The sequence below is a fragment of the Lagopus leucura genome, unplaced genomic scaffold, assembly GCF_019238085.1.
Source record: "Lagopus leucura isolate 7727_CA_CO unplaced genomic scaffold, USGS_WTPT01 Super-Scaffold_100038, whole genome shotgun sequence".
NCBI lineage: Eukaryota > Metazoa > Chordata > Aves > Galliformes > Phasianidae > Lagopus > Lagopus leucura.
In genome coordinates, this window is record NW_024962287.1 from 1,886,330 (window position 1) to 1,912,028 (window position 25,699).

At 44.7% G+C, this 25,699-nt stretch overlaps 1 protein-coding gene across 2 annotated transcripts in view; it reads right to left on the bottom strand.

Annotated features, from left to right (window-relative positions):
• Positions 1 to 18,022: 18,022 nt before the first annotated feature.
• Positions 18,023 to 25,699, bottom strand: part of CDC5L (cell division cycle 5 like) — a 31,148-nt gene continuing 23,471 nt past the window's right edge. The window contains exons 15-16 of one of the 2 annotated variants that reach the window (XM_042883509.1): positions 19,678 to 19,890; positions 18,023 to 18,490 (exon numbers count right to left, since the gene is read on the bottom strand). In XM_042883509.1, coding sequence (XP_042739443.1) covers positions 18,386 to 18,490; positions 19,678 to 19,890 — 318 coding nt within the window. In that variant the 3' untranslated portion in view covers positions 18,023 to 18,385. The other variant, XM_042883510.1, reaches the window with a different exon arrangement.

The window sequence follows — 25,699 nt, forward strand, 5'->3', positions numbered from 1 at the left end:
TTTCCTTTTCCTTTTCCTTTTCCTTTTCCTTTTCCTTTTCCTTTTCCCTTTCCTTTTCCTTTTCCTTTTCTTTTTTTCTTTCCCTTTTCTTTTTTCCCTTTTTCCTTTCCTTTTTCCTTTCCTTTTTCCTTTCCTTTTTCCTCTCCTCTCCTCTCCTCTCCTCACCTTCCCCTTCCCCTTCCCCTTTCCTTTTACTTTTCCCTTTCCTTTTCTCTTTTTCTCTTCTTTTTTCTTTCCCTTTTTCTCTCTTTCTTTTCCCTTTTTCCCTTTTTCTCTCTTTCTTTTTCCCTTTTTCTTTTTCCCTTTTTCTTTCTTTTTCTTTTTCTTTTTCTTTTTCTTTTTCTTTTTCTTTTTCTTTTTCTTTTTCTTTTTCTTTTCCTTTTCCTTTTTCTTTTCCTTTTTCTTTTCCTTTTTCTTTTCCTTTTTCTTTTCCTTTTTCTTTTCCTTTCTCTTTTACTTTCTCTTTTCCTTTCTCTTTTCCTTTCTCTTTTCCTTTTTCTTTTCCTTTTTCTTTTCCTTTTTCTTTTCCTTTTTCTTTTCCTTTTTCATCTGATCCAACCTCCTGCTAGAGCAGCTCCCTCCATCAGGTCGCAAAGGAAAGCATCCAGGCAGGTCTTCAGTATCTCCAGAGAAGGAGACTGCACAGACTGTTCCATTGCTCTGCTACCTTCAAAATAGAAGTTTTCCTCATGTTCAAATTGAACTTCTTGTGTTGCAGTTTGTGCCCGTGGCCCATTGCTCTGTTGCTGGGCATTGCTGAAAAGAGCTTGGCCACATCCACTTGTCTCCTGCCCTTTAGATATTGACAAGCATCAATAAGATCTCCTTTCTCTTTATAGTTTATATGTCTTTTCCTATTGCAGCTTCCTTATTAGAATAGATCTGCTCTTCCCTGCAGAACTGTAATCAAACTTCGGTCCTCCAGTGGAGGATCCCATCTCAACCACCCTGCAATCACTCCGATGTGCTGCACACTTTCCTGCTATTTCATTGTTCCTAGTGCTGTAGACCAATAGCCTCAGCTGTGATTGAGTCATCACTATGTATTAAGCTGTACAAGCAGGCTAACATCCCTCTGAAAAGCCCATAATCTAAAGAGAGGAAATAAGGAGATGTAATAATTTGCTGTGCAGCCAAGGGAAGCCCTGCTGAGCCAGGAGGAAAACTGTCATCTTCTGGTTTTCACCTGACCTCTCTGCATCTTGGTGCCCAGTCACGAATCTTTGCTTGCCCTGGAGACGATGTGAGTTACCTGCTGGAGGTTCAGGGCATGGAAAACCTTCCAGCTACAGATTTCCTATTGCATGATGCATAGAATTGTACGTAGTCCAAATACAGAAAGTATTTTATGCTGCCTATCTTCCAAAGCCTCCTCACTGGCAGCAGGGCACCATCTTCAGAATGTGTGGATCGTGCTTCCAAGAGCTAATTAAAATCATTAGCAGCACTCTCAGATCAGTTGCCAAAACCTATCCTTCATGACAGTAACTTTATATCCTTCCCTGACTGCTTGGGTACGTTTAAGAGTTATTCAGAAGTTTATTATTTACCTTTTTAAAAATAATTCATGGTTATTTTATGGTAAGTAAGGCAAGACGTCTTAAAATGGTTATGTATACCCAGATAAGCAATAAAAATCACAGAGGTCAAGAAAGAGAGGGCCTTCTTTGGATGTTACAAGTGCTCTGCTTCTGCTGTGATGTTCGAGCCCAGAGGTTTTGCCCAATCTCTGAAAGTCAGACATCTTTGTGCTCTGTGCACATCACAAATTGTAGCCACGTCACTGCTCACAAGGAGGGGGACAGAAGGACAAAAGGGCAACTATCAGCTAGAAAGCAGTGGCAAGAAAAGATCTCTATTTAGGTCTTTTGTTATTTGACCTGAGTATCTGCTTCTCTCATTCTCCACTGTGCCCAGTTTTGTGTCCTTTTGGAAATGGAGGTACATGCAGGCTGGTCAATGTCTGCTTGGGGTATGGGTTAAACCTTTGGCACGGATTTATACTGCTTGCCTGAGCACTTGTGTTAACAGTACAGCTGCACTGAATCCCTGGGCAGAAGGGGGTGACTCAATTCACCGAGTGCAGGCTATGACTCCATAAATCAAAGCAACTCCCTCTCCTCTGAACCCTTGCTGCTCCTGTCTTTTTAGAGTGCATTTTATTTGCCTTTACTATGGCATGCAGAGGATTCCCCTGATGCTGACATAAAGCACTTTGAGATCTGCAAGCCACACTACACCTGCAGTGCGCTGGGTGAACCCTGCGAGAGGTGGGTTTGTCTCAGCTCTGCTGCTCACTGCTTGCTGCAAGCATTTTGGCAGGGAAATCCAGGGGCCAGAACAAACGATTTGGGGCTACTGTGGGCCATTATTTGTGCAGCTGATTGCTTTCATAGCCAAGGGAATTCACGCTGGAAACGTGATTCTAATAATTAAATTCATTTGGATGTTTAATATGGAGTGTCGGTGGAGTTCTGTAATAAAAAATTAATTCCAGTATTTCTTCTAATCTGTTTGCAGTAAGTTAACTCTTACTGGAAGAAACATTTCTGTTCTGCTTTTCACTCTCTTGTTAACTCTATTGCCATCTACAAAATGAAAAGGATCCCAGTGGTTCCTGTATGTTTTTAAATACATCAAATGAGCAACAGTGAATCTGTGAATCCTAAGTGATTAAACTATACCTGAAGCTGCTTAATGACACCCTTGTTGTGCTCTGGCACTTCAGGTAGGCTGGCGATTCAGGCTGGACCTCTGTTCTGTCTTTAAAGGTCAGGCACTGGAATGGACTGCCCAGGGAGGTGGTGGAATCACCGACCCTGGGGGTGTTCAAGGAAAGGCTGGATGTTGTGTTGAGGGACATGGTTTAGTAGGAGCTATTGGGAATAGGTGAACGGTTGGACTGGGTGATCTTTTAGGTCTTTTCCAACCTTAGTGATTCTATGATTCTATGATTCTATGATAAAGGGAAATGTTTGCTGGGTTTGAGCACTGGCCATGCTGGTGATGCTTGTTGCAGGGCACAGCTTTTGCCCATAGGCTCCTGGTTGGGATTTCTGAGCTTTCCTCTCCCCTGCCTGCTGGGCAGGAGGCTGCTGGCAAGGCTCACATGGCCTCGCTGAGGCCACGTTTCCATGCTGATGAAGCACTTTCTGTGCCTACAAGAATATTGCTCTAGGCCTGAATCCAGTGACCTTTATTCAACTTTTGCTCTGTTAGGAGAATAACGATGGAAACTGGAGGAGGAAGGGGATTAAAACCATTCAAGGGAATACTTTCCCATATGGTGCCATGGGAGAGGAAGGCGAGGACTGAAACCTACCCCACTGTAGGGACACATGCTGGCCTTTGGCTCTGCTGGTACACTGTTTGTATGCCCAGAGAGGCTCTGAGGGAACATCCCACACCTGTGGCAATTCATATGGATATTTTGGTACTAAGATTTCTCCTGAGAAGATGAAGGGACAGCAAAGCTGGCTGTCTTACTAGAAGGTACTCATTCAAATGTAAGTCCTTGCTCCTTGGAGTAGCTCTCCTCTAGCTGAAGGTCTGTTCTCCAGGTGCTTCCCATACTCAGGACCATACCAAGGAAGCTGGATGGGGCTCCCTGCTGCTGCTTGGCCAACACCATCTGCAAGTACCTCTCTTGCATGTGTCAGTGATTTCAGCCTTGTAAAGATCTTCTGTGAATGGTTTTACTCAGAAAGGATGATAGAAGCAATGTTCTTTATGACTGTCTCCTACACTGAGTATTTCCAGTGGTGATGGAGGCACGCGGTTTAGTTCCTTCTGTCTGAAGGGAGATAACCTCTCTCCTGTCTGGACAAACTACAGAATAAGACTCCTTTTGGTCCCAAGCTGCAGGGAGAATGACAAGCTATTCACACAAATGAGAAAAAACAGGCATAAGAATGCCTTTATTTTTGCCCCCTAAGCTGGGACGGAGGCACCCAAAGCCTCTACAGCCTGGGCAGATTAGGCACTGCAAGTGGCACCTCTTGGTTGTAAAATACAATTATTTTGAGAATGTGGTTTGAAGGGCAGATTGCCTCCTGCAATCATTGCAGAGGTGACCAAAATCCAATGTGAAACTCATCCCAAAGGCTGCTCAGCAGTCACTGGGTTGAGATCTCTATCTGTTGACCGAAACTCTGAAGGCAGTTCCAGTGACAGCAGGATAAAAATACAACTGTTAATGACATTCCGTGGCTTTTACTGAGTTGCTGCTCACCTGGATCCTGCTCATACTCTTCAAAGTATTCTGTTCACCCCAAATAAGTCCAGAAACTGACTGAAAGCAATTGCAAGGCTGACTCATGACATGTGTGCAGGCCATACCTGCAGTGGCTGGGCCACCACCCAGTGAGAGCCAACTCTACAGCCATCCTGGAGGGAAGCAGCAATTCAGCTGCTTCATCAGCTTCTGGTGGAAAAATATAGCAGCTCTGTGCGCTGCTCACCTAGGGCCAGACTGTTTTCCAAAGTTTTACAGGTTTTTTGGTTGGTATTTTTTTTTTTTTTTTTGGTAGTAGTAGGAAGCATCCTTCGAGCGAACATAAGATCATTTGATGTTACAATAAACCATTCTGCTGGCTCAAATCAAAGATGAGGCACGGAGGTGTTGTAAAAATCTTTGAGTCAACGAAAGACAGCTGGTTGAATCATTTCCCAGATTTTCATATGACTCATAAATTTGTTACATAGTGAGGAAATTCCCTGAAAGCTTTTTGGCAGGCACCATCAGTCTGACCAGTAGCTAAAGCACACATAACCTTCCAGTTATCGGGGGGCAGTGGTGGGGGAAACAAAGAAGACTGCCTTTGGATTTAAGTGTGGGGTCAATTTAATATGCATGCTTGCCAGCAAAGCCAAAATCCTTCTGCACGAGATGAGAGAAGACCTAAGGGATAGTTTCTCAGTTGCAATGCACGTGTCCAGGAGAGTCTGCCTCCTCCATATCCTATGCACATGCGTGTACCCATGCATAGAAACATGCATGATTAAATTCCCAGGGATCCAGGCATTCCTTTCCTAGTATAGGAAGGCATCAAGAGAACCAAGACATTAAACATCTACAGTCTTGGCATAGACTGGAGTCCCAGTGATGTGGACTTCAGCTCCTTTATGTAGTCCCCCAGGTCAAAATGTGGATGCCCTATCCCAGGAGGTGTTTAAGGCCAGGCTGGATGGGTGGCATGATCTGGTGCCTGATTTAATGGTCAGCATCCCTGCCTCTGGCAGGGGATTGGAAATGAATGATCTGTGAGATCCCTTCCAACCCAGACCATTCTATGAATATAAGCCGCAGTAACTTCTACTTCAATGCAAATATTGGGCCAACACCTTCCCTAACATCTCATTTTGAGACTGCAGTTGTCTCTGCTACCCCAGAAAAACAGCATTTCTCACAAAACTTCCCCATCTTCAGATATCTCCGGTGCAGACATCTGCATCCAAACTACTCATTTGTAAGAGCCAGAGGAAAGGAACGGCTTGTTCCTCTCATCCCAAATAAGGGAAGATGAAGCTTCGCATAAAATGGCTTTTAATCTCTCTGGAATTGTACAGATAGGTTCACAACAAATTACTTTTTAAGTCATTACAGAATCATGGAATCACAGCATGGCCTGGGTTGCAAAGGCCCACAGCGCTCCTCCAGTCCCAACCCCTGCTGTGTGCAGGTCACCAACCAGCAGCCCAGGCTGCCCAGAGCCACATCCAGCCTGGCCTTGAATGCCTGCAGGGATGGGGCATCCACAGCCTCCTTGGGCAACCTGTGCCAGTGCCTCACCACCCTCGGGGGGGAAAAACTTCCTCCTCATATCCAACCCAAACCTCCCCTGTCTCACTTTAAAACCATTCCCCTTGTCCCATCACCATCCACCCTTGTGAACAGCCACTGTCCCTCTGAAAGATATAGAATAAAACACAGCAAGGGACACGTTGAAAACTTTGTCATAGCATCATTAAGACCTCTATAGAAAGACTCCATCATGCAGCTTTTGGTTGCTCCATTGGGTCTCCAAACTGTGGCTAGTCCACTGTGGGACTTAGAGAGACTTGGGACCACTGGAGAAATGTAGGCTCCCCTCTGGGAACCATGGACTTCAGATAACCTACTTAAATTTGTAATTCCAAGGCTGTGTGAGCTGGCAAACTGCCCCCATGTTGTTTGCACACGGTTAATGGACTAATGAGGTAATTCAGCAGCCACGGATGGTCACACACAGGGCTTGCACTGATGTGCACAACGGCGGGCACAGGGGCTTTTCATGCAGTGTTGCTCCTGGCTCCCCAAATCCTGCTCTGTTTAAAAAGGCCAAAGGAAGCACAAATGACATTTTGTTTCTTCTCTGCAAAAAAACACTTGCAAACTTTGACCGGCAAGAATGGATTGCATTTCAGGGACTTGTTTATTCATCCCAAGCTCAAAAGATTTAAGAGTTTAAATAAAATGTCTGAATGAGGCTCCTTGAATGGGAGCCTCTGAAATGCTCTTTTTAAGAGACAGACGTCTGACGCCTCGGAGCAGCTTGTCAGTGGCACAGAAGGCTCTGGCTGCTTCAGTCGTGTGCAATTAAAGCAGATCAGGGCTTCGGACTGGTTGACAACACAGCAAATCATGCCCAGCACAGCCCTCCAAAGTGCTTCTCCACTCCACGGATTTGTAACTGCTTCAGCTTCAAATTGCAGTGTGAAATATTGGGCCAATCACCAGGTTTATGAATAAAAATGTTCCTAGGAATTCACAAACGTTACCAAACTGTTATTCTGACCGCTTCACAGATTCTCCTTTTTTTTTCCCCTGCAAATACATGTATTTTTATTCTCTCTCTTTCTTTTGGTTGCTTTAATTTTCTGGAGGAAGCGAAGGCAAATAGTTTAATCATAACCATCCCCAGGGGCAATTTAGAATCATTTTCTCATTAGTGCACATAACATGCAGTATAAATAATCTTCAATCAGATGGCTGCTACAAAGGGCCGTGCAGACACTGAAACGAAATGCACTGCAGTGCTATGAATAGCTGGATGGGAATTATCTTGTCTTTTTGCATCTCACTTCTTTGCTGGTGGGTGAAGGAGATTTTTCCTGTTTTTCCTTCTCCCTCTCCCCATCTTTTCTGGGGGAGACTGAAGACAAACTTTCTTCTGAATGTAAGCAAAATCGAATTATAAAAGTGGAAGGACTGCCAGACTATTTAAAGTCCTTGGAATTCAACCATGGGCAACTGGATACAGGGAGCATTTGAAGGGGGACAAGAAAATAAAAGCACAGGGAATACGTGCCCCATAAAGGTAGGTAGACTGGGAGACATCCCACATCCACACATTGAACCCACAGAAAGGGTTCAATGGGAGAACTTAAGGATGTTTTTGGAGAGGTAAGAGCTTCATAAGCTCCTCCTGTCCCAAAGTTTCTCAACCCAAGATGCAGCCCCTCCCCACTTTCATCATCCCACCTCCTTCTATGGGCCAGACTTTAAGCTGGATCATGGACAGGCAGAGGGAGAAGAGCAAGGATGGCTGGGCAGGAAATTCTTGCAGCTCGTCTCCTACCAAAGCTAACACAGCTCAGGACTACAGCCTGGGTTTTAGGTGGGTAGGTAAGCAATAGTAAAATGCTCATTGGTTGGATGGCTTGGCAGATCCACGCTCACCCCATGGCATCCATCAGCTGGGCTGGGTTGCTCAGGGACAGCTGTATCCCATAATCGAGGTCTCATGGACCATGCTGAAGACTCAAGAGCACTGCCTGTTATTTCAGCTGAGGAAAGTAAATGTTTTCCTCTTTTCACAGGAAGGCAGTAGGATTCCCAGCTTTCTGCCTCTCCCATTTAGCTCTCTTGATGCTCAGGGTGGAACCTGCTGCCTTTGGTGGACCCTTCCTGGCAGAACGGTGGACTCTGGGTTTTCCTACTTTCCAGCTGACCCCAGGGTAGTGGCTGGGATTGGATGGTGTTTCTGGGACATGATAGCCTTTGCATAAAAATGTATGGCTTCGTTGTGGCTTTACTGGCCTGGTTTTTTGTTTGTTTGTTTGTTTTTTGTAGGTTGGAAGAGACATTGAGAGCTGCTCCCAGCATCCGTCAAGATCAAAGGCACGAAACAGGACTCCAGAGCAAGGGGTTTTGCAGATCGTTTTTCAGGATCATTCAATGACGGTTTGAACCTCCCAAGTTTCACTTAATTCTTCATAAAAGAATAAAACCAAAAATTCAAACTGAAACTCAACCCAGAAATCCACATTCAGTTCGGTTTTGGATAAAAACCAAAGGAAATCATTTAATCCCAACATGGTTTCCACCAGAAGCTCTGTATTGGTCTGGGGTGGGTTGAAATTCAGCTTTTGCTTCCCTTTGCTGAGCAGTTCTTGTAAACTATTGGATAAGAAGCAAATTCAGGAAATATTTGTGTATTTTCCCTTACTGGTTTTTTAAATTTTTTTCTATCAGTTCCATGGAACTCTAGGAAACACATCAGTCCAAACCCTCTGTAAATTGAAAGTAAGAGAAACTTGTCACTGTTTATCTTCAGCACAGATACAGATATCCCAGCACTGAAAGAATGAAGCAGTATATAGCCTGCAAATTTCTCCTGTAGGTGGAGAGAAAAAGGCAACTCCAAAATATATTCTTTGTTTGGATTAAAAAAAATAGAAATGCCAGATGGTGCAGAAAACCACCATAGTTTTTTTTCTCACTTTTCGTGGAGAAAGAAAAAGGATTGCTCTTATTGCTACAACAGGCCTGGAGGATGTCCTGTTGTGTCTTAAGGTCACTGCAAGAAAAGCTATTACATGGGATAGTTTGGATAATGTGCTAATACTGACGAGCGGGTACCAAAAATAGATGTTTCTTATTTTAGGATGTGCAAATCCTATGAGGGACTGTCATTTTATGGCGAGTTTGCTAGACAGGCTTGTCTAGCTCATATCCTCTAGACCATGAGAACATGATGTTTCATAGGAAGGGACAAGAAACCATAATTTGTACTTACAGGATGAGCAGTACTGTGCAGAAGCATTTTGTTAGGCCAACAATCAGGGGTTGCTTAAACTCTCAAGTGTTTACACGTTGGAGCTTGTGGAAGAGTTTTTATCAGCAGGTCCGCACTGCTGTCCATCATTACTTCCCTTTGTGCACGTTGGGTGACAAACACGTGAGTTGCCAGAGTGTTGGGGATGGTTGTTACCCCATAGGGAGCAATGGACAAGCTCACAACCTTGGAGAGATTTCATGGCAATGCCATGCTCACCGACTTCCTGGTTGTTCCTCCTCGAATTTGTCGTTAACATATTCTGCACTAATAAATCTTTTCATTGCTCAACCAGCCCAGTAGAGGCTGCCGGGGGAGTGTTTGATTGCAACAAACATTTTTTCTGTAAAAAAAATGATTATTGGCCAATAAAGTTGGCAGAGTTAAACACGGGGAGTGGGTGCTCCCTCATTGGATCCTCTTGAAAAGATTTGAATTAGTTTTGCTTTTGCCATCATTTGATTAGCTCTTGTTTCAAAACCTAGACAGGCTGAGCAGTGGGCCCAGGTGAACCTCATGAGATTCAACAAATCCAAATCTTGCACCAGGGTCAAGGCAAGCCCCGCTACCAATACAAGCTGGGGGATAAAAGGATTGAGTAAAGCCCTGCTGAAAAAGCCCTGGGGGTGCTGGTGGATGGCAAGCTGGGTGTGAATCAGAAATGTGCCCTTGCAGCCCAGAAAACCAGCCATGTCCTGTGCTGCACCAAAAGCAACGTGGCCAGCAGGGTAAGGCAGGTGATCCTGCCCCTCTGCTCTGCAATGGCGAGACCTCACCTGGAGCACTGTGCCCAGATGTGGAGTCCTCAGCACAGGACAGACGTGGAGCTGTTGGAGTGTGTCCAGAGAAGGGCCACAGAAATGATCCAAGGGAAGGAACACCTCTCCTGTGAGGACAGGCTGAGGGAGCTGGGGCTGTGCAGATGGAGAAGGGAAGGGAAGGCTGCGAGGTGACCTGAGAGCAGCCTGTCAGCATCTAAAGGGGAGCTACAGGAAAGAAGGGACAGACTCTTGATCAGGGTCTGTGGTGAGAGAACAAGGGGAAATGGCTTCAAGGTCAAAGAGGGCAGATTTAGTTTGGAGATGAGGAAAAAGTCTGTTACAGTGCAGGTGATGAGGCAGTGGCACAGGTTGCCCAGAGATGCAGTGGATGCCCCATCCCTGGAGACCTTCAAGGTCAGGCTGGATCAGACCTTGGGCAACCTGATGTAGCTGTGGTCCCTGTGCATTGCAGGGAGTTGGACTGGACGGCCCTCAGAGCTCCCTTTTAACTCTAATGTTTTAAGTACAGTGTGTAAATACATAAGCATATCTTAAAGACATGTAAAATGGGAAACATTTTAAACAAATGTTAAAAACACAGCCATGCACACATGACGTTGTTGCACTTCTTACTTTGACTGTCTGCAAGAACATGATGTGTTTTGGCCAGGCCATTGTCAAAGCAGACAGAGATTAATTACCGTGGCCATTTGTTCTCTTACGAAAAAGACAAAAATAACTTGTGAGTCACGACAGCAGTGAATACTGTGCAGCCAAATCCTTTGTCCTGTTTGCCATTTTCTAGCCTCAGTGTAGAAGAAAAGATGTAACTTCGGGAAATCATATGATGCTATCTTCAGTACCTCTGCAGTGTTTACACAGCAAGGGCAGCCAGTGTCTGGCATTGCCTCTAATGACATGCAGACGTGTTGTGGGGGGGGGGGGGGTCCTACTGCAGGCTGTGGAAATGGGGTGATGCTGGATGGGGCCGAGAAGGGTTTGTGTGTATCAGTAGATATGAGTGCAGGGCAGAGATGTAACTTTAAAACACATGAGGACTCAGAAATGAAGGGAACACCATAGCTTTGCTCAAGCAGAGTCCTTTGCCAAGCACTTGGCCTTTATTAGCAGGCAGCTACTGGGTACTGACAATGTTCTTAGGTGCTGCGTGTAGAGGACAACACCTTACCTGCATGCTCAGTGCCAGGTTCTACTGAGATGGACAAAGATTGGCCATGCTGTCCCTTTGGCAAATACAAATGCCATGGGAGCCTCCTACCCTCTTCCAGAGGTGCTACCCTAGTCCGGGGATGAGGGATGAGGATGAGCTGAGCACCTTGTTGCTGTGGTGTAAATTGGGCAGGTCCAGGTGCAGGCATTGCTGGCCAGCTGTCAGGATGAGCCTATTTGAACTGAGTGTCTCTCCTCTTGGACTCCACAGATCAGGTGCTCTGCTGATGAACTTGAGCCAGAGACGACCACAGACTGATACATCACCCAAATGCCATCAGCTCTGGGAGCGTGGTGATGCCAGACAGAAGGCATTTGAGGTCAGCCCTGCTCATGTGACACCAGCAGAAAAGCATCAGGATGCACTTTTAAAAGTGTTGCTGGCACATGTCTCACGTGTCAGGTCATTCCTTCACACATACACACGTGTGCACTTCATTACAGCCGCGTACCTCCCTCCCTTCCCCTGCCTTGCCTGGCTCCCCTGCAGTATCCTGGGGTGGAACCCCAGGGCTTGGGGGCTGCATTTGGCCTCTGTAAGCAAACTGCTTCCAGCTGTGGGCAGTGGCAGCCGCTGCACAGCTGTTCTCAGCCTTCTGATCCCTAAATGAATGGGATGGGTGGGGAGAGGCTGATCCTTAACTCTCCCTGGTTTTGCTCACAATGGCTGTGGATATTCTGGCCACAGCAGATCAAACGTCTTTCTCTGAAAGGTTAAAATCCTGCAAACCCAGATTCCTAAAGCAAATTTACTTTTGTGTCAAGGGCAGTTCTCAGCAGGATCTGGGCTGCCCACTGCTCCTAAACGCCAGCGGGACAGTGGTGCTGGACTGGTGTTCCTGAAGAAAATAGAAGCATCTCAGTACAGTTGGTGGATACAACAGGAATACCTCAGCGCTCACAAATGGGACTTGCAGACATTGCTGACAGAGGCAGTTGTGCCCCATCTCTGCAGACATCCAAGGTCAGGGGATGGGGCTCTGAGCAACTGATGGGGCTGCGGTTGTATCTGTGCATTGCAGGGAGTTGGACTAGATAACATTCAAGGGTCTCTTCCAACTCAAATGACTCTATGAATTCAGTTACTTGGGTCCAAAAAGCTTTCTTCAGTCACAGAATCATAGAACCATAGAATCACAAAATCAGAGGATCATAGAATGACTTGGGTTAGAAGGGACCTTGACAATCATCTAGTTCCACCCCTTGCCACCCATCAGCTCAGGTTGCCCAAGGACCCCTAATTTCTGTACCAGACACACCCAGAACTGGAGGCTTACTTCCCAACCACCACCATGACTGGCACAAGCCACAGCGTCCCCAGGAGCCCCAGGCATCTGTCTGGAGTCAAGCTCAGTGTAAATGGCCACAACCACATTCGTTCTTGTGCTTGGAGACTTCCACAGGGCACGGTCCCTTTCTTTGCATCCAAGGCAGGGAGCTCCTTTGGAAAAATCCAACCCTACCCTGCTGGTAGATTGAAGGATGCTTTTTGCCTGGAGTTCTGTAGCATTGCTGTTTATCATAGAAAGACAGACTAAAATCTTTGAGTTGTAGCCAGGATGAGCTAAGGACATGAAAGAAGCATGGCTTGGAGGGAGGGTATCTTTGAATGAAACAGCTGGAAAAGGGAGGTGGGGTTCCAGTTTCAGAGTTCATAGCTTCATAAATATCTGTGCTTTCCACATATACAGTCCAATGAAAGAGCCTACCTGCCCCCAAAGCCTTGAAAATCTTTGGAAGAAGATCAGGCCAAGGAGAAGCCAATCTGTTCTGCACTAAAGATTGATTTGGTTGAGTTTGAATCAAGAACAGAAAGAGGGGGGAATAATCTAAGGAATAATTTTTCTTCTATTTATAGCCACCTCATGGTCTGCCGTGCAGATCAATTAACACAGTCAGTCAACTTGTGCTTTAAGATCCAGCTACAGTGCTGGTCCTGCCCAGGCCCTAAGATAATTCATGAACGCAAATAGATAAGAGAGAGACAGCTTTGAAATCAGTGCTTTACACAAGGGCTAGATATGATCAAGATTAACAATTAGTTAAAAAAAACCCATAAGCTGAATGACTGCGGGGTGCCTTTCTGTCTGAGGTTCAGCCGGTGGATTCAGTCCCTTCAGTCATAATTAGCCCTGGAAAAGCTTTTCTTGGCTATGGAGTAGAGATGTAATCCCAGCTGGCTGGTTCAGCTTCACTCTGCCTCTGTGACTATTTGTCAGAAGAGGATCTTTTTCTTCTCCCGACAGAAAGGCTTATCCAGTGCAGATGGGAGGAGAGCGGAGGAAATCTCAGCATCACTGAAGCCAGATCTTCCCTTGACCTCACTGGGGCCAAGATCTCACCTGAGGTGCACAACGTGCCTTAAAACGCTGCTGGAGTGGTAATTACACAAAATAGACCCTGCATTTCTTTTGAGGAGGATAGAAAGGAGGGAGAGAAATAGGAGAGGAAGAAGAGAGGAGTGCGGTGTGCTCTCTGGTCTGATGCTGAGGCATTGACCTGCAGCATGTCTTTGGCAAGGGATCTGATGTACGAGCTGCACAAATAAGAAGACAGTCTGTGTCTCCTCACGTCACAATTCATAAACGCTTTCAGTGTACATCAGTGATCTTAAAAGAAGTACTTCCATCTCCTTTGAGGAGGCTAAATGCATCAGGACCACTGTTGTAACATGGAAACCCGAAAGTGACCTGATGAGGCTGACCTGATGAGGCAGACCTGTCAAATCCAATATGCAAAAGATTTTTCATTTGGGAGATTTTTCTAACCTTGAAACTAAGGCATCTCATAATAAATTGCAGAGAAGACCAAGAAAATATATATCTCATTTCCTATCGCCTGGGGAATAATCGAGAGGAGAGGGAGAGGGGCATAGGAGATCCAGGCTGACTTCAGGTGGGCCACCATCCCTAAAGGTGTTCCAGAACCATACTGAGAGACATGGTTTAGTGGGGAAATGTTGGTGTAGGTGGATGTTTGGACTGGATGACCTTGGAGGTCTTTTCCAACCTTGGTGATTCTATGATTCTGTGCTTCAACTCTGAGGCCCCTCTTTTTAACCCCTGCTACTCTCCATTGCCTCAAAGTCATGAAGGGCCTTATTCAACATGGGCCACATTGAGACCAGATACAATTTTTAACGTGATCAGACAATTGCATGCACTTTAGGGGTTTACAGCGATGGGTTGGCTTACATCCACTGTAAGCACATGCTTTATGTCTTTTTCTGAGTCAGGGGCTGCTCTTGCTCCCATGGGAGTCAATGGGAGCACAAGACTTCCAGACAAGCAGAACCACGTCTTCCGTTGTTGGTAAGCAAAAAGACAAGCTGCAGCCCCAGCAAGGCAGAAAACACAAGTCTGGAACCAGTTACGGGGACACTTTGCTTTCAGATAAGTATCTGGCGATTTTTCAAAGTGCATTTCGCTGAACTAAGAGAGTGGGGGAAATGCTATTTAATACTTTGCTTTTAAAACCTGCTCGGGAGACAGGTGTTGCTTTGAACCCGCACTGTGGAAGACAACCGTACGTCGGATTCCTGAGATGGATGCGAGGCAGATGAAGTCCAGACCACAGTAATGTCATCTTCCCCAGCAGTATCGCTGTCCTGGGACACCAAAGGCAAGCCAAAGTTCACACACGGCTTGAAGGCACCACTAGCTAGCTTGCAGCCAAAGCAAAAAGATCCATCATGGGTTTTGACACCTTCTATTTAGAAATTCGCGTTCAGGCCATGTTTGCAAAAAGCATCACGTCTCCAGTATTTACCATCAGGGGCTCAGATACTCTCATGTGCTCGAAGTGCCTAATTGTGGGTAAGTTCCTCGTATCAGCTTCTTATCTCGGGGCACTGCAGTCCTCACTTCAGTCTTTTCAGCCACAGAACCAAGTGGCACAGCCTCTGGAAGAGGCAATTCTGCCCCATTTTCACAGCTGTTTGCACTTTCAACCTCAAAAGCTAGCCCAGCCTCTGGCTCTACAGCAGATTACACATCCAACTTGGATCTAAGGGCTGCTCCAACACTCACATCAAGCAAACGAGGGCACAAAAGCAGCAGCAACGGGCAAAAAGAAGATGCTGTCTGGTGGCACACAAACTCTCTGCTCCATTAAGTGGGGAATTAGTGCATCTGACTGTTACTGGCTGCAGTAACTCATTACAAGTTTAATGCGGTGCTCGTTTCATTGGATGTCTGCCACGTTTTGGGAGCTGGCTCCAGCACTGTGGGATTTCTCACAGAGAACCTCCTGCATGTTAGAAGCCTCCCCCTTTCTCCCAGCACATCTTTTGGTTGTTATCAGCCATGCTAATTTATGCTGTCCTGTTACCTTCCTCAGGTACCCGAGTCTGATTTCATTGGAAGCCCATCACAGTCTTATCAACTCCACCAACTTCAAAGAGCTCCAGCTGCAGGACTGATCCAATACATAAACGCCAAGTCCTGTTCCAGGAAGGGAATCATTGGCTGAAATTCAGTAGAATTCAATAGAAAATGGGCCTAAGCCCAAGACCTCATTGCTCTCTACAACACCCCATAAGGAGGTGGTGGTGAGGTGGGGGTTGGCCTCTTCTCCCACATTACTAGTGATAGGGCAAGAGGGAATGGCCCGCAGTTGTGCCAAGGGAGGTTCAGCTCGGATTTTAGGAATAATTTCTTTTCTGAAAGAGAGGTCAGTTGCTGGAATGGACTGCACAGGGAGGTGGTGGAGTCATTGCCCCTGGAGATGTTCAAGGAACATTTACACGCTGCACTGAGGGACACGGTTTTGTAGGGAAATATTGGTGGTAAGACGATGGTTTGACTGGATTACCTCGGAGGTCTTCTTCAATCTTGGTGATTCTATGATTGCCTGCCGTCGGGACCATCAGTGCCTGCCAGCACCCAGCTTTGGTAGAACAAATCTCCTAAGTGCTTCAATTTCAGCTGTCACACCAGCAATCCTTGATCTCAGGTGTCCCAGCCTGGCCCTGCTCCTGCTTGCACACCTCTATGGGTCCAACATGCACGTACACAGAACATCCCATGTGAATTCTGGCACTTCGTTTCATATGAGCTCAGCAACAGCAGCAAAGCAGTGCCAGGCACTCAGGGCTAATTGCCTCAGACATCATCCCAAGCATCTGCCTGCATTATCTTCCCACAGCACTGAAATACTTCTGGAAAAACAGGCAGATGTAGTGCCATAGTCACACCTCAGCTTGAAGTCACCTCAGCACCCCATCCTTCTCAATTTACCATTAAGAACTATCTGCTGAGGCAGAACACCAAAATACTTCTCTAGCTCTGAAGCTTTCAAAAACATTGAAAAACATCAGAGGCTCTGTTGCAGCTTTAAAAAGAAAGAAATAATTGTAGCTGTGGTATTGGTAAACCTACAAGGGTTTTCTCTTAATACTTCTAGCTACCACACAACCACGAGAACTGTCATGATATGCACTTTTCCTTTTGGGTACAACCCATACAAGCTATCCCATATGCTAAGAGATTGATGCTTAATACCTTTTTCCAGATGTGCCCTGGGTTAGCTACATATTTAACACATATGCAGTCTATAATTACATTAAGATTTCAGACCCATGTCCAGGTGAGCAAGGCTGCCTCCATCACTTGTGCCCATCAGTGATCAACAGAGATCTGATAGGTTGCCTCTACAAACCACCTCTCAATCCTCCCTGACTGCTTGCTGATTGCTCTGGAGAGCATTTAAGCAGCTACACATCCCAATCCTGCTGATATGTGCAGCTTGATGTTTGAATTCAGTGCTGTTAATATATAGTTTTACCTTTTTTTCCCCGTGCATTTCCATGAACAATTGTTCCTAACACCCATCCTGTAAGAGCTGAATGGAAGATCAATCACTGAAGAGGTGGTGAACACCTCCAAAAACAAACAAACAAACAAACAATAAAACAGAACATGAAAGCAATCCTCTCATAAGATGACTGGCAAATGCTAACATTAAAAGCATTGAGAATAGCTGATAAAATTATTTAAATACTGACACCTAACTTCATAGATCTAACTTAATGTTCTCACTAAGCTGTACTTGGAAAAATTCTGGATTTGGAAAGACCGTCGCCACAAATAGAAAGATGCATTCACTCTTTTCAACAATCCCATCCTTACTATTCAGAAGAAAAAGCAGTAAGAAAATGAAATCCTGTTGTGAGATGTGCTCAGAGGAGCCCGTTGGGTTACTCCAACCCACGCCAGGGCTGCTCTGGGCAACACAGCACGCCAACTCACCCCCTTTCCAGGAGGAACACAAAGTACCACCATGGAGCTCAAAGCACTGTGGGCTCCATACATACATACTGTGTAACTCCATACAGCCCTGCATGATAGTGTGCAAGGCTGAACGTGAGCTATGGCACAGTAGGGACATACCCATGCAATTCAGCCACCAGAGCTGCTCAAGTTCTCACCTCATTCTGTACCTTTCACCAGCTCACGTTAACTCACACAACATGCCTAAGAAATGCTTGAAGATGAAGGCTGACCATGGCTTGAAAGCAAAGGCCAGTTCTAAAAGCTGGACAATAAATAACTGATGGTGATCAGAGAGACAAGCAACAGGATGAAGTTACACTGACTCACATCACGAGCATTTGAATGTTCTGATGTAAAGGGGAATGTTCAGCTATATGCAGGAGAGAATCCAAGAATGGCTTTGGCTGGAAGGGACCTTAAAGATTATCAAGCTCCAAACCCCCAGCTCAGGCTGCCCAAGGCCCATTCACGGCTCTGGGCACCTGCAGGGATGGGGCACCATAGCTCTGGGCAGCAGTGCCAGAACCTCACCACCCTGATAACACTGTTTTATATAGACCAAAATCACCTTGCATGAGTCCTACCTGTTGTAAGACAGTTTTTTTGAGGGGAACAAAAAGTGGGGAAGAATAATTAACAATAATTTATTCAGTATCATGACAGATATCTAGGCTGGGATGGATTTTTTTTTTAGTCAAAAGACAGACGTGTTATTTCATGATTATTTTTGACATTCCAGGTTTATTCAAAAGGCATTACTCTGCAGGCACCTACCTTACAGATCTTAAGACTGATAAAACACCAGGAATAATGTGATGATCCTAGTAAATGAAGACATGGCTAAAATCATACCACAGTGATGGTTTTCTTTTAATGAAGTGTTGGAGATTTCAACCTTTTTTTTTTAAATCCTTGACAAAGCCATTCATACCTACAGCATCAGAAATAGTCCAGTAATGGAAAAAGAGTGGGTGAGATACAAACAGCAGACTACGTTTGCTTTCTGCAACTGATGGCAAAAGCTGCTGGAGAAGTATCTGCATACTTGAAAAACCTTACATCAGTGATGAAGGAACTTTGTGCTTTAATACTTCGACTGAAAAGTCTCTTTATCCAACATGAAATCAGCAAATCTCTGCTGGAGCTCCTTTTCTCTCTCCTGCTGTCGCTGCACATCTTCCTTCAGACACTGAAAGGAAAACAATCAGTCAGTCACATGTCTGTAGATCTTTAGCAAAGGTTAGATTTCAGTTCCTTCTGAGGAAGCTGAGATACAAGAATACAAAATTATTTGAAAAACTACAGCATTGAACATTCTGGTCATCTTATTTCAGCATCCTGTTTTTTAACAGCAGCTGATAAGAAATGCTTCAAAAAGGGAGGTTTCACATAAGCATTTCCCTGTAAAAAACAGTTATCTACTATTCTCCTCTTCCACGAAGTTTTCAGAAACCTTTTTAGCCACCCTCCTCAGTACAGCCTGCAGTACTTCCAACCTTCCTGCAGTAATGCCTTCCACAGACCCCGTTCTGCTAATGCTGCAGTGTGTGAATGAGAGCTACTGCTGGTTCTGAAACTGCCAGCTACTAGCTCATTTTATATCCTTTCACTCTTGTATTTCCCTTTGAAGCTCCTCTTTCCTCCTCAAAGTCATCCTGATCACTTAGAACCAGCAAGGCAGGCTGATATTACTCAGGGGCAATGGTCAAGATCACAAATGACAGACAGACAGCAACTCAAGCCTGCTGAGTTGAGTAGAGCTCAAGCAAGAGCCTGAACACCGAGGACAGCTCAAAACTGAAATGGCACTACAGCTACTTAGCTGCTGAAACTGTGGGCCATGTTAAAATTCAGTTCCAAAATGATGTTATGATATCAGTTTATAGAAGTCCGTTTATCTGATAACAACAACACAGTTTAAGAGAGGAATACAATCAAGGTTTAAAAAAAAAAAGGATTTCACTATAAATTCGGGTTCACTGACTTTTAAGGTAATAGAAAGCTCTACACAACTTGCAGATCTACTCTTAAGTTCCAGCAGTAATTAAAAACAAAACAAGCCAAATTAAGAGCGACACAGAACCTCTGCTGACATGCATAGCAGAAGATTAATAAAATAAACCACACGAGGAAATAAAATAAAGGCAAAGTTAAAGAACACGCTAGTAGATTAGTACCAGCTTGTAATGTGTCACAGAACCTTTGATAGTGAAATGTGCAGCAGAGGAGCCTGGTAATAGGCAAAAGTATAATTTAAGAAGACCATTAAAAACTTGGTACAAACTCAGACTGTGAACTTCAGAGTTTGCTTTGTAAAAACATCCTTTCCACAAAATGTCTGCGTTTGATCTAAGGCATCACACTGAGGAAACTCACCTCCAGTCTCCGTGGAATAGCAGCATCTTCATGTTTCTTCAGTTCCTCAAAGGTACGCAGCTCCAGGTGTGCCTGCTCTATTTGGTCCCACAAATCATTCAGCTGTTTGATGAGGCCCATTGCTCGAGACTGATAACCACCAAGCAAAATCTTCAGCTTCTTTTCCATCTTGGCAGCCCTCTTTGCTTCAGTTGTCATATGACCTCTGTTTATCTGTCAGAATGAAATCAGGAATTGTTTTAATTATCCAGAAGTTAAAAAAAAAGAAGTCAAAATCTGCTGCACAGCATGGAGTTGGAGTTCTTTGATTTCTATTAACACATCATCCACTGCACATTTTACAACAACCTAGAAGAGATTGCTAGATTAAGATCTGAGCAGTGCAAGCAGGCTTTGAAGGAGTGATTACACGTTAGGAGTATAGCTTTACAGATAGGAATTGCTGCTGTTGTCAAATAGGCAGTCAAGACATGTATACGACAGCTTGCTGTGCCACCCCTCAGTCACACCGATGTTCTGTGCCTCAGCAAAGGAAAATCAGATGAAGGAATGTGTTGTTTTTTTTTTTTAAGATTATATTATTTATCTACAAAAACAGCCACATGTTTCAATCTGTGAGCGCGTGGGTATGAGACTGCAGAGGTGAAGCTGGCTTTGGCTTAAAATGAAGTGACCTCACCTATCTATCAGATCTCTCATTCAGATTTACTGCAGCACTCTAGTGTTGCAGTATTATTCCTTTCTGTGCCGTATTATAAGCTTGCTAACTCCTCAGTGGCCTCTCAAGTAACACTGCTTTTTGCACAGGGCTTTTCCCTCATGGATCTCAAAGTGAGAACGTAAGATTATCTTCAGCTAGCAGGCACTAAGATAGCACAATGAATCAGCTGCCTCAGGTGAGTGGCAAAAGCCAGAAGCAAAACCCCACAATTTACAGTCCAATACCATACACAACAGATGTGACAACGTGATGAGATTAAAATGCAGTATCAAAACCAGAAAGCAATTGGTATGGTGAAAGTGAAACTCTCCTTCCTGTACTGTCTGCTAACGGCAAGCTGGTGCATCCTGATTCAGAAGTCTTGGTTTCCCCAGATGAGTTCAAGCTCTCTAAAGCCACAACCCAGTGGTAATTCTGAAATTCTGCCACCTGGGATACAATGCAAAAACAAACAAGCATAATCATGTTAACATGTTATAAATGTTTCATTCTACGTCGTACAAAAAAGAACCTCTGCGTATTTTTCTATGTATATTCAGTTGGGCAAAACCAAAAGGGAGGCAAAGCATGAAATGGCCACCAGCAGTTTCTAAGTCTGGTAGAGAGCACCAAAGAAATCCTTAACGGATCTGCAAGTAACACAGGAATATAAACCAAACAAAGTTTGGGAGAAGTGCAGCATTTCACACCTCCAAGCACAGACATAAGGTTACTTGGCTACTTTCTTCCATGCTATCTCATTTAAGGGAAAAAAAAGAAAAAAAAAGCACGCTTCATAAAATCAAATTATTAGGAGGAAGTTTTTCCCCCAGAGGGTGGTGAGGCACTGGCACAGGTTGCCCAAGGAGGCTGTGGATGCCCCATCCCTGCAGGCATTCAAGGCCAGGCTGGATGTGGCTCTGGGCAGCCTGGGCTGCTGGTTGGCGACCTGCACACAGCAGGGGGTTGGAACTGGAGGAGCGCTGTGGGCCTTTGCAATCCAGGCCATGCTATGAAACCTTGTGTAAGAGACTAACTCAACAAGAGGGCTTTGGCCTCTCAAACTGTGATCAGTTAAGTGAATTTCTGCAACCTGTCTACAGCCCCACATTACTGAAGCACTTACATCGGAGCCTGGGGATGGGGTAAGTCTTCACCCAGCTGAATGTTTCTTTCAGATGTCCTACTCCTTAACAATTTATTCAGTTCTTTAAAACAGTTTTAATATGTGGTGTAGTGATATTAAAAAAAGTGAATGACAATGGGAGAAAACTGTTAATGGGAGAGAGAAGGAGAAATGTGGCGTTTTGAGCTGCCTAGTTTGCTCCTGGGGAGACAGATGCAGACTGCTACACTTTCCAGGTTTTGTTTGCAATGCAGTCTTACCATATGCCCAAGGTGCTTTAAATATACAGAAAGGCGCCTCTTTTTCAATATTTACATAAATCTAGAGAAAATTAAATAAATAGATTAGGGATTTGTGAGGATACTCTCTGATGGAAAAGTATGAAAGCTTTAAATGTCTTCACTGGTAAATAATATGCTATTACAGCAACAACAAATACAGCTGTGTGGTAAATGAACTATTTGCCAATTACTGCTTCTTGGATGAGAAATGTGTGCTGAGAGCTCCTGACATTTAGAGATCGTGGAATAGATGGATGCACAGGCAAACAGGATTTTATTTATAACAGAGGTCTGATGTAACACAGTCCAACTGTTCCATGTTGTTCCACAGCATTACAGATGATAGTGTGTGCTCAGTGTGACATGAAACTGCAATCAGAATGCCACTATCACAGAACGGCCTGGGTTGCAAAGGCCCACAGTGCTCATCCAGCTCCAACCCCCTGCTGTGTGCAGGTCGCCAACCAGCAGCCCAGGCTGCCCAGAGCCACATCCAGCCTGGCCTTGAATGCCTGCAGGGATGGGGCATCCACAGCCTCCTTAGGCAACCTGTGCCAGTGCCTCACCACCCTCTGGGGGAAAATGCCATTATTCTCAAACAGGTAAAGAAAGACCACATAGAAAACTTCCTCTTTTTCTTTCTCCGTTAAAAAAAACAAATACTAGTTCAAATCTAATGCTTGTTAAAATAACAGACCTCAACTACTTAAGAATTCTGAAGTTTTCAGGCACTGACTTAACATGGACTTAATATACCCAAGCTTATACTGGAGACAGATTCTTGCTTTTACCTACTGCAGCTCCTATTGCTGTTCAGCCCTCGTTACTCTGCTCAGCTCCCTGTCTATCTCAGGCTACCACAGGCCTCACTGCTGCATTAAAAAAAAAAATAATCAAGTTTTTTAAACCAGAAATAACAGCCCTTTCTTCCTTCCCTGCTTATAGAGAGCCATGTGAACACTCACCACCTCTCCTTCCCTCTCCCATCTACAAGATTTTAGGACCTACTACCAGAAGGTCAAAAGGAGGTCTCTGCTTTTGTAACAAATGCTATTTATGAAAAATTGCTGACTGCTGCATTAATGCCAATAACTGCATATAATTTTAGTTCAAGCTTCGTAAAATTTTAAGGCTCAGATACCAAGCAAAGAATTCCGAGCAGTTATGAAGAGGTGTGTTTAAACAGTAGCCTACATTATTTGCTTAAAGCTAAGAAATGGATTTCAGTAAAATCTGACGACCATTTCCCCCATGAGCCTAGCAGAAAATGTAAAGACACTGCAAAGATTTCTCCACTTACTTATTTATTTTGTACTGCTTCTTGGCCAGCTTCAGTTCCGTTGTCTATTGTGCCAGTTTCAGCAAAATGGGAATAGCACCCACAGACATGGGTAAAACAATCCACCAGCCCAGGGGAAGTGCAGGGACTTACCCCATCCCAAACCTTCCTCCATGCCTACCTACCTAGAGAATGGTGACCAGTTTCTGACACTGGACTACATAGAAGAGCACTCAGAGCAACAGCAGTAATCACAGGCTTCTAAGAGCATCATCTAGGGAAGAGAGATTGACTGAAAAGCAATGTTTTTTCATCTAACAGGAAGAATTTCACACCATCCCAGGGCCAACGATGACTGAACACCAGTGAACTCTTTATATTCACTTAGGTAATCTGCCTGAACAAGCTGGCTGGTGCCCTGAGAGCATGCTTTTATACAAGAACTCATTAACTGCTCTATGTCAAAACACTCTATCATTTAATGACCATTTATCAAAATGATTTACTACTGCTATCAGCAGGCTGTTGTCTATCCACAGACAAAACCAATAACCCATGAGTAATGCCCATGTGAACTATGTTTTCAGAAATTATGCCTTGTCTTCAAGCATAGTACCATTAGTTGGCAGGACCATGGAGTAAGACAGCATAGGCTAGATATAAAGAACAAGCAGAAACACAGCTACAAGAGCACAGCTTAAAAAGAAAATCAGGGTATGTCTTCTTACTAAGCTTTTCTGAAACCTTTCACCTCTGCCTAGAAGAAGAAATTGCAGTCAGATGACAGCCAGCAATTACCACAGGCTAACAGCATTGATTATCTGTAAGCACTGAGTAGTTGCTGCTGTGTAATAAGATAACACAACAAGCACAGCATTATTAACCTCAAGAAGGATCAGTGCAGACCCCAGCTTCTCAGGCTGCTTCCTAACAGTCCTGTGAGTTCATAGACCAAGTTTACCCAAACAACATGTAGGAAACCAACTGTTACAGACACAGGAAAGATTTCCCCATGCTATGAGCAACTGGCAATAAAAATGCAATACACTTTAAAGAACTCTTTTTTTCTGTCCATTTCAAGTGTTTTGGCTCAACCTGGACTGAAGAGGTGAAGTAAGCAAATGGAGAAAGGCTTTCTTCTACACAAAAGAGTTAACCCAGCCCCCACGAAACATTATGACCTGAGAAGACCAGGCTGGATGTGGCCCTGGGCAGTCTGGGCTGCTGGTTGGTGATCCTGCATGCAGCAGGGGGTTGGAACTGGGTGAGCACTGTGGTCCTTTGCAACCCAGGCCTTTCTAGGACTCTAAGCTGACAGTATACTGAGCCCTTGGTTTCCCCCACCAGTTACACTTATGGCCAGCAGCTCACCATGTTGTCTTATCTTATCTTATCCATGCTTACCTGCTGTAGGGAACCTGCTTTGGCAGGGGGGTTGGACTCGATGATCTCTGGAGGTCCCTTCCAACCCCTACAATTCTGTGATTCTATGTACCCCACTGATAGTGTCACTGCCACGAGCAGGGAGGAGGAAAGCAGAGTTTTACTCAAATCCAGCTGTTCCCTGGGACTTCAGTGTTTACAGTAATGGTGTTGCTCAGGCTCTCAGCCCCGGGTAACAGTACTGTCCTTTTGCTCTTAAACTTTTTTCCAGAGAGCAATGCAAACAGTTGATTTTACAGCAATTTTCTCATTATTGGCTTCTTACTTCTTGTGATCTTGACTAAATGTCTTCAATTTGACTTCACATTGGACTGATACATTTTCGTTTCAGAATTGTCAACTTAGAATCCCAGCATGGCCTGGGTTGCAAAGGCCCACAGCGCTCCTCCAGTCCCAACCCCTGCTGTGTGCAGGTCGCCAACCAGCAGCCCAGGCTGCCCAGAGCCACATCCAGCCTGGCCTTGAATGCCTGCAGGGATGGGGCATCCACAGCCTCCTTGGGCAACCTGTGCCAGTGCCTCACCACCCTCTGGCTCAAAAACTTCCTCCTCATATCCAACCCAAACCTCCCCTGTCTCACTTTAAAACCATTCCCCCTTGTCCCATCACCATCCACCCTCACAAACAGCCATTCTTACTTCTGTTTATATGCTCCCTTACCTAAAGGATTTACCTGGTTTTTATTCCAGACTTTTAAAAAGCAAAGATGCAAAGCTCCACAGAACAAGTAGTGAACTGGAAAGATTACTTTCCAGCTATTACAAGCACACTTAAGATTTAGCAGTTTTAGGAAGTGATTTTCAGACACAAGTCTTGCCTTGCAAACAACTTCACAGAATTCCATAAAGCAGACATTAAATCCTGTTCCAGAGACAGAGGAACTGAAGGAGACATTAAGACCTAGTTTTGTTTCGCTTATCTGAGATGCTGTAGGTGCCTCTGTAATCAAAAGAGAAAAGTAGAAGCCTCCAGAGGGAAATACAACTCCTAGGCAGGCAGAGCTGCTCTCAGGAGGTGCCTTGTCTCTCCACCAACAACAAGGGAAGCCTAAGGCAACTGCAGTTTTGTTTTAGTTAGGAGGCTACAATGAAGTATATTGAAGCTGAACTCATGGGACTTGCTTAAAAATAGGCAGCGAATACACACACGCTAGAGAGAAAATGTGTTTCTGGCTACATCAGTTATCTTCTCAG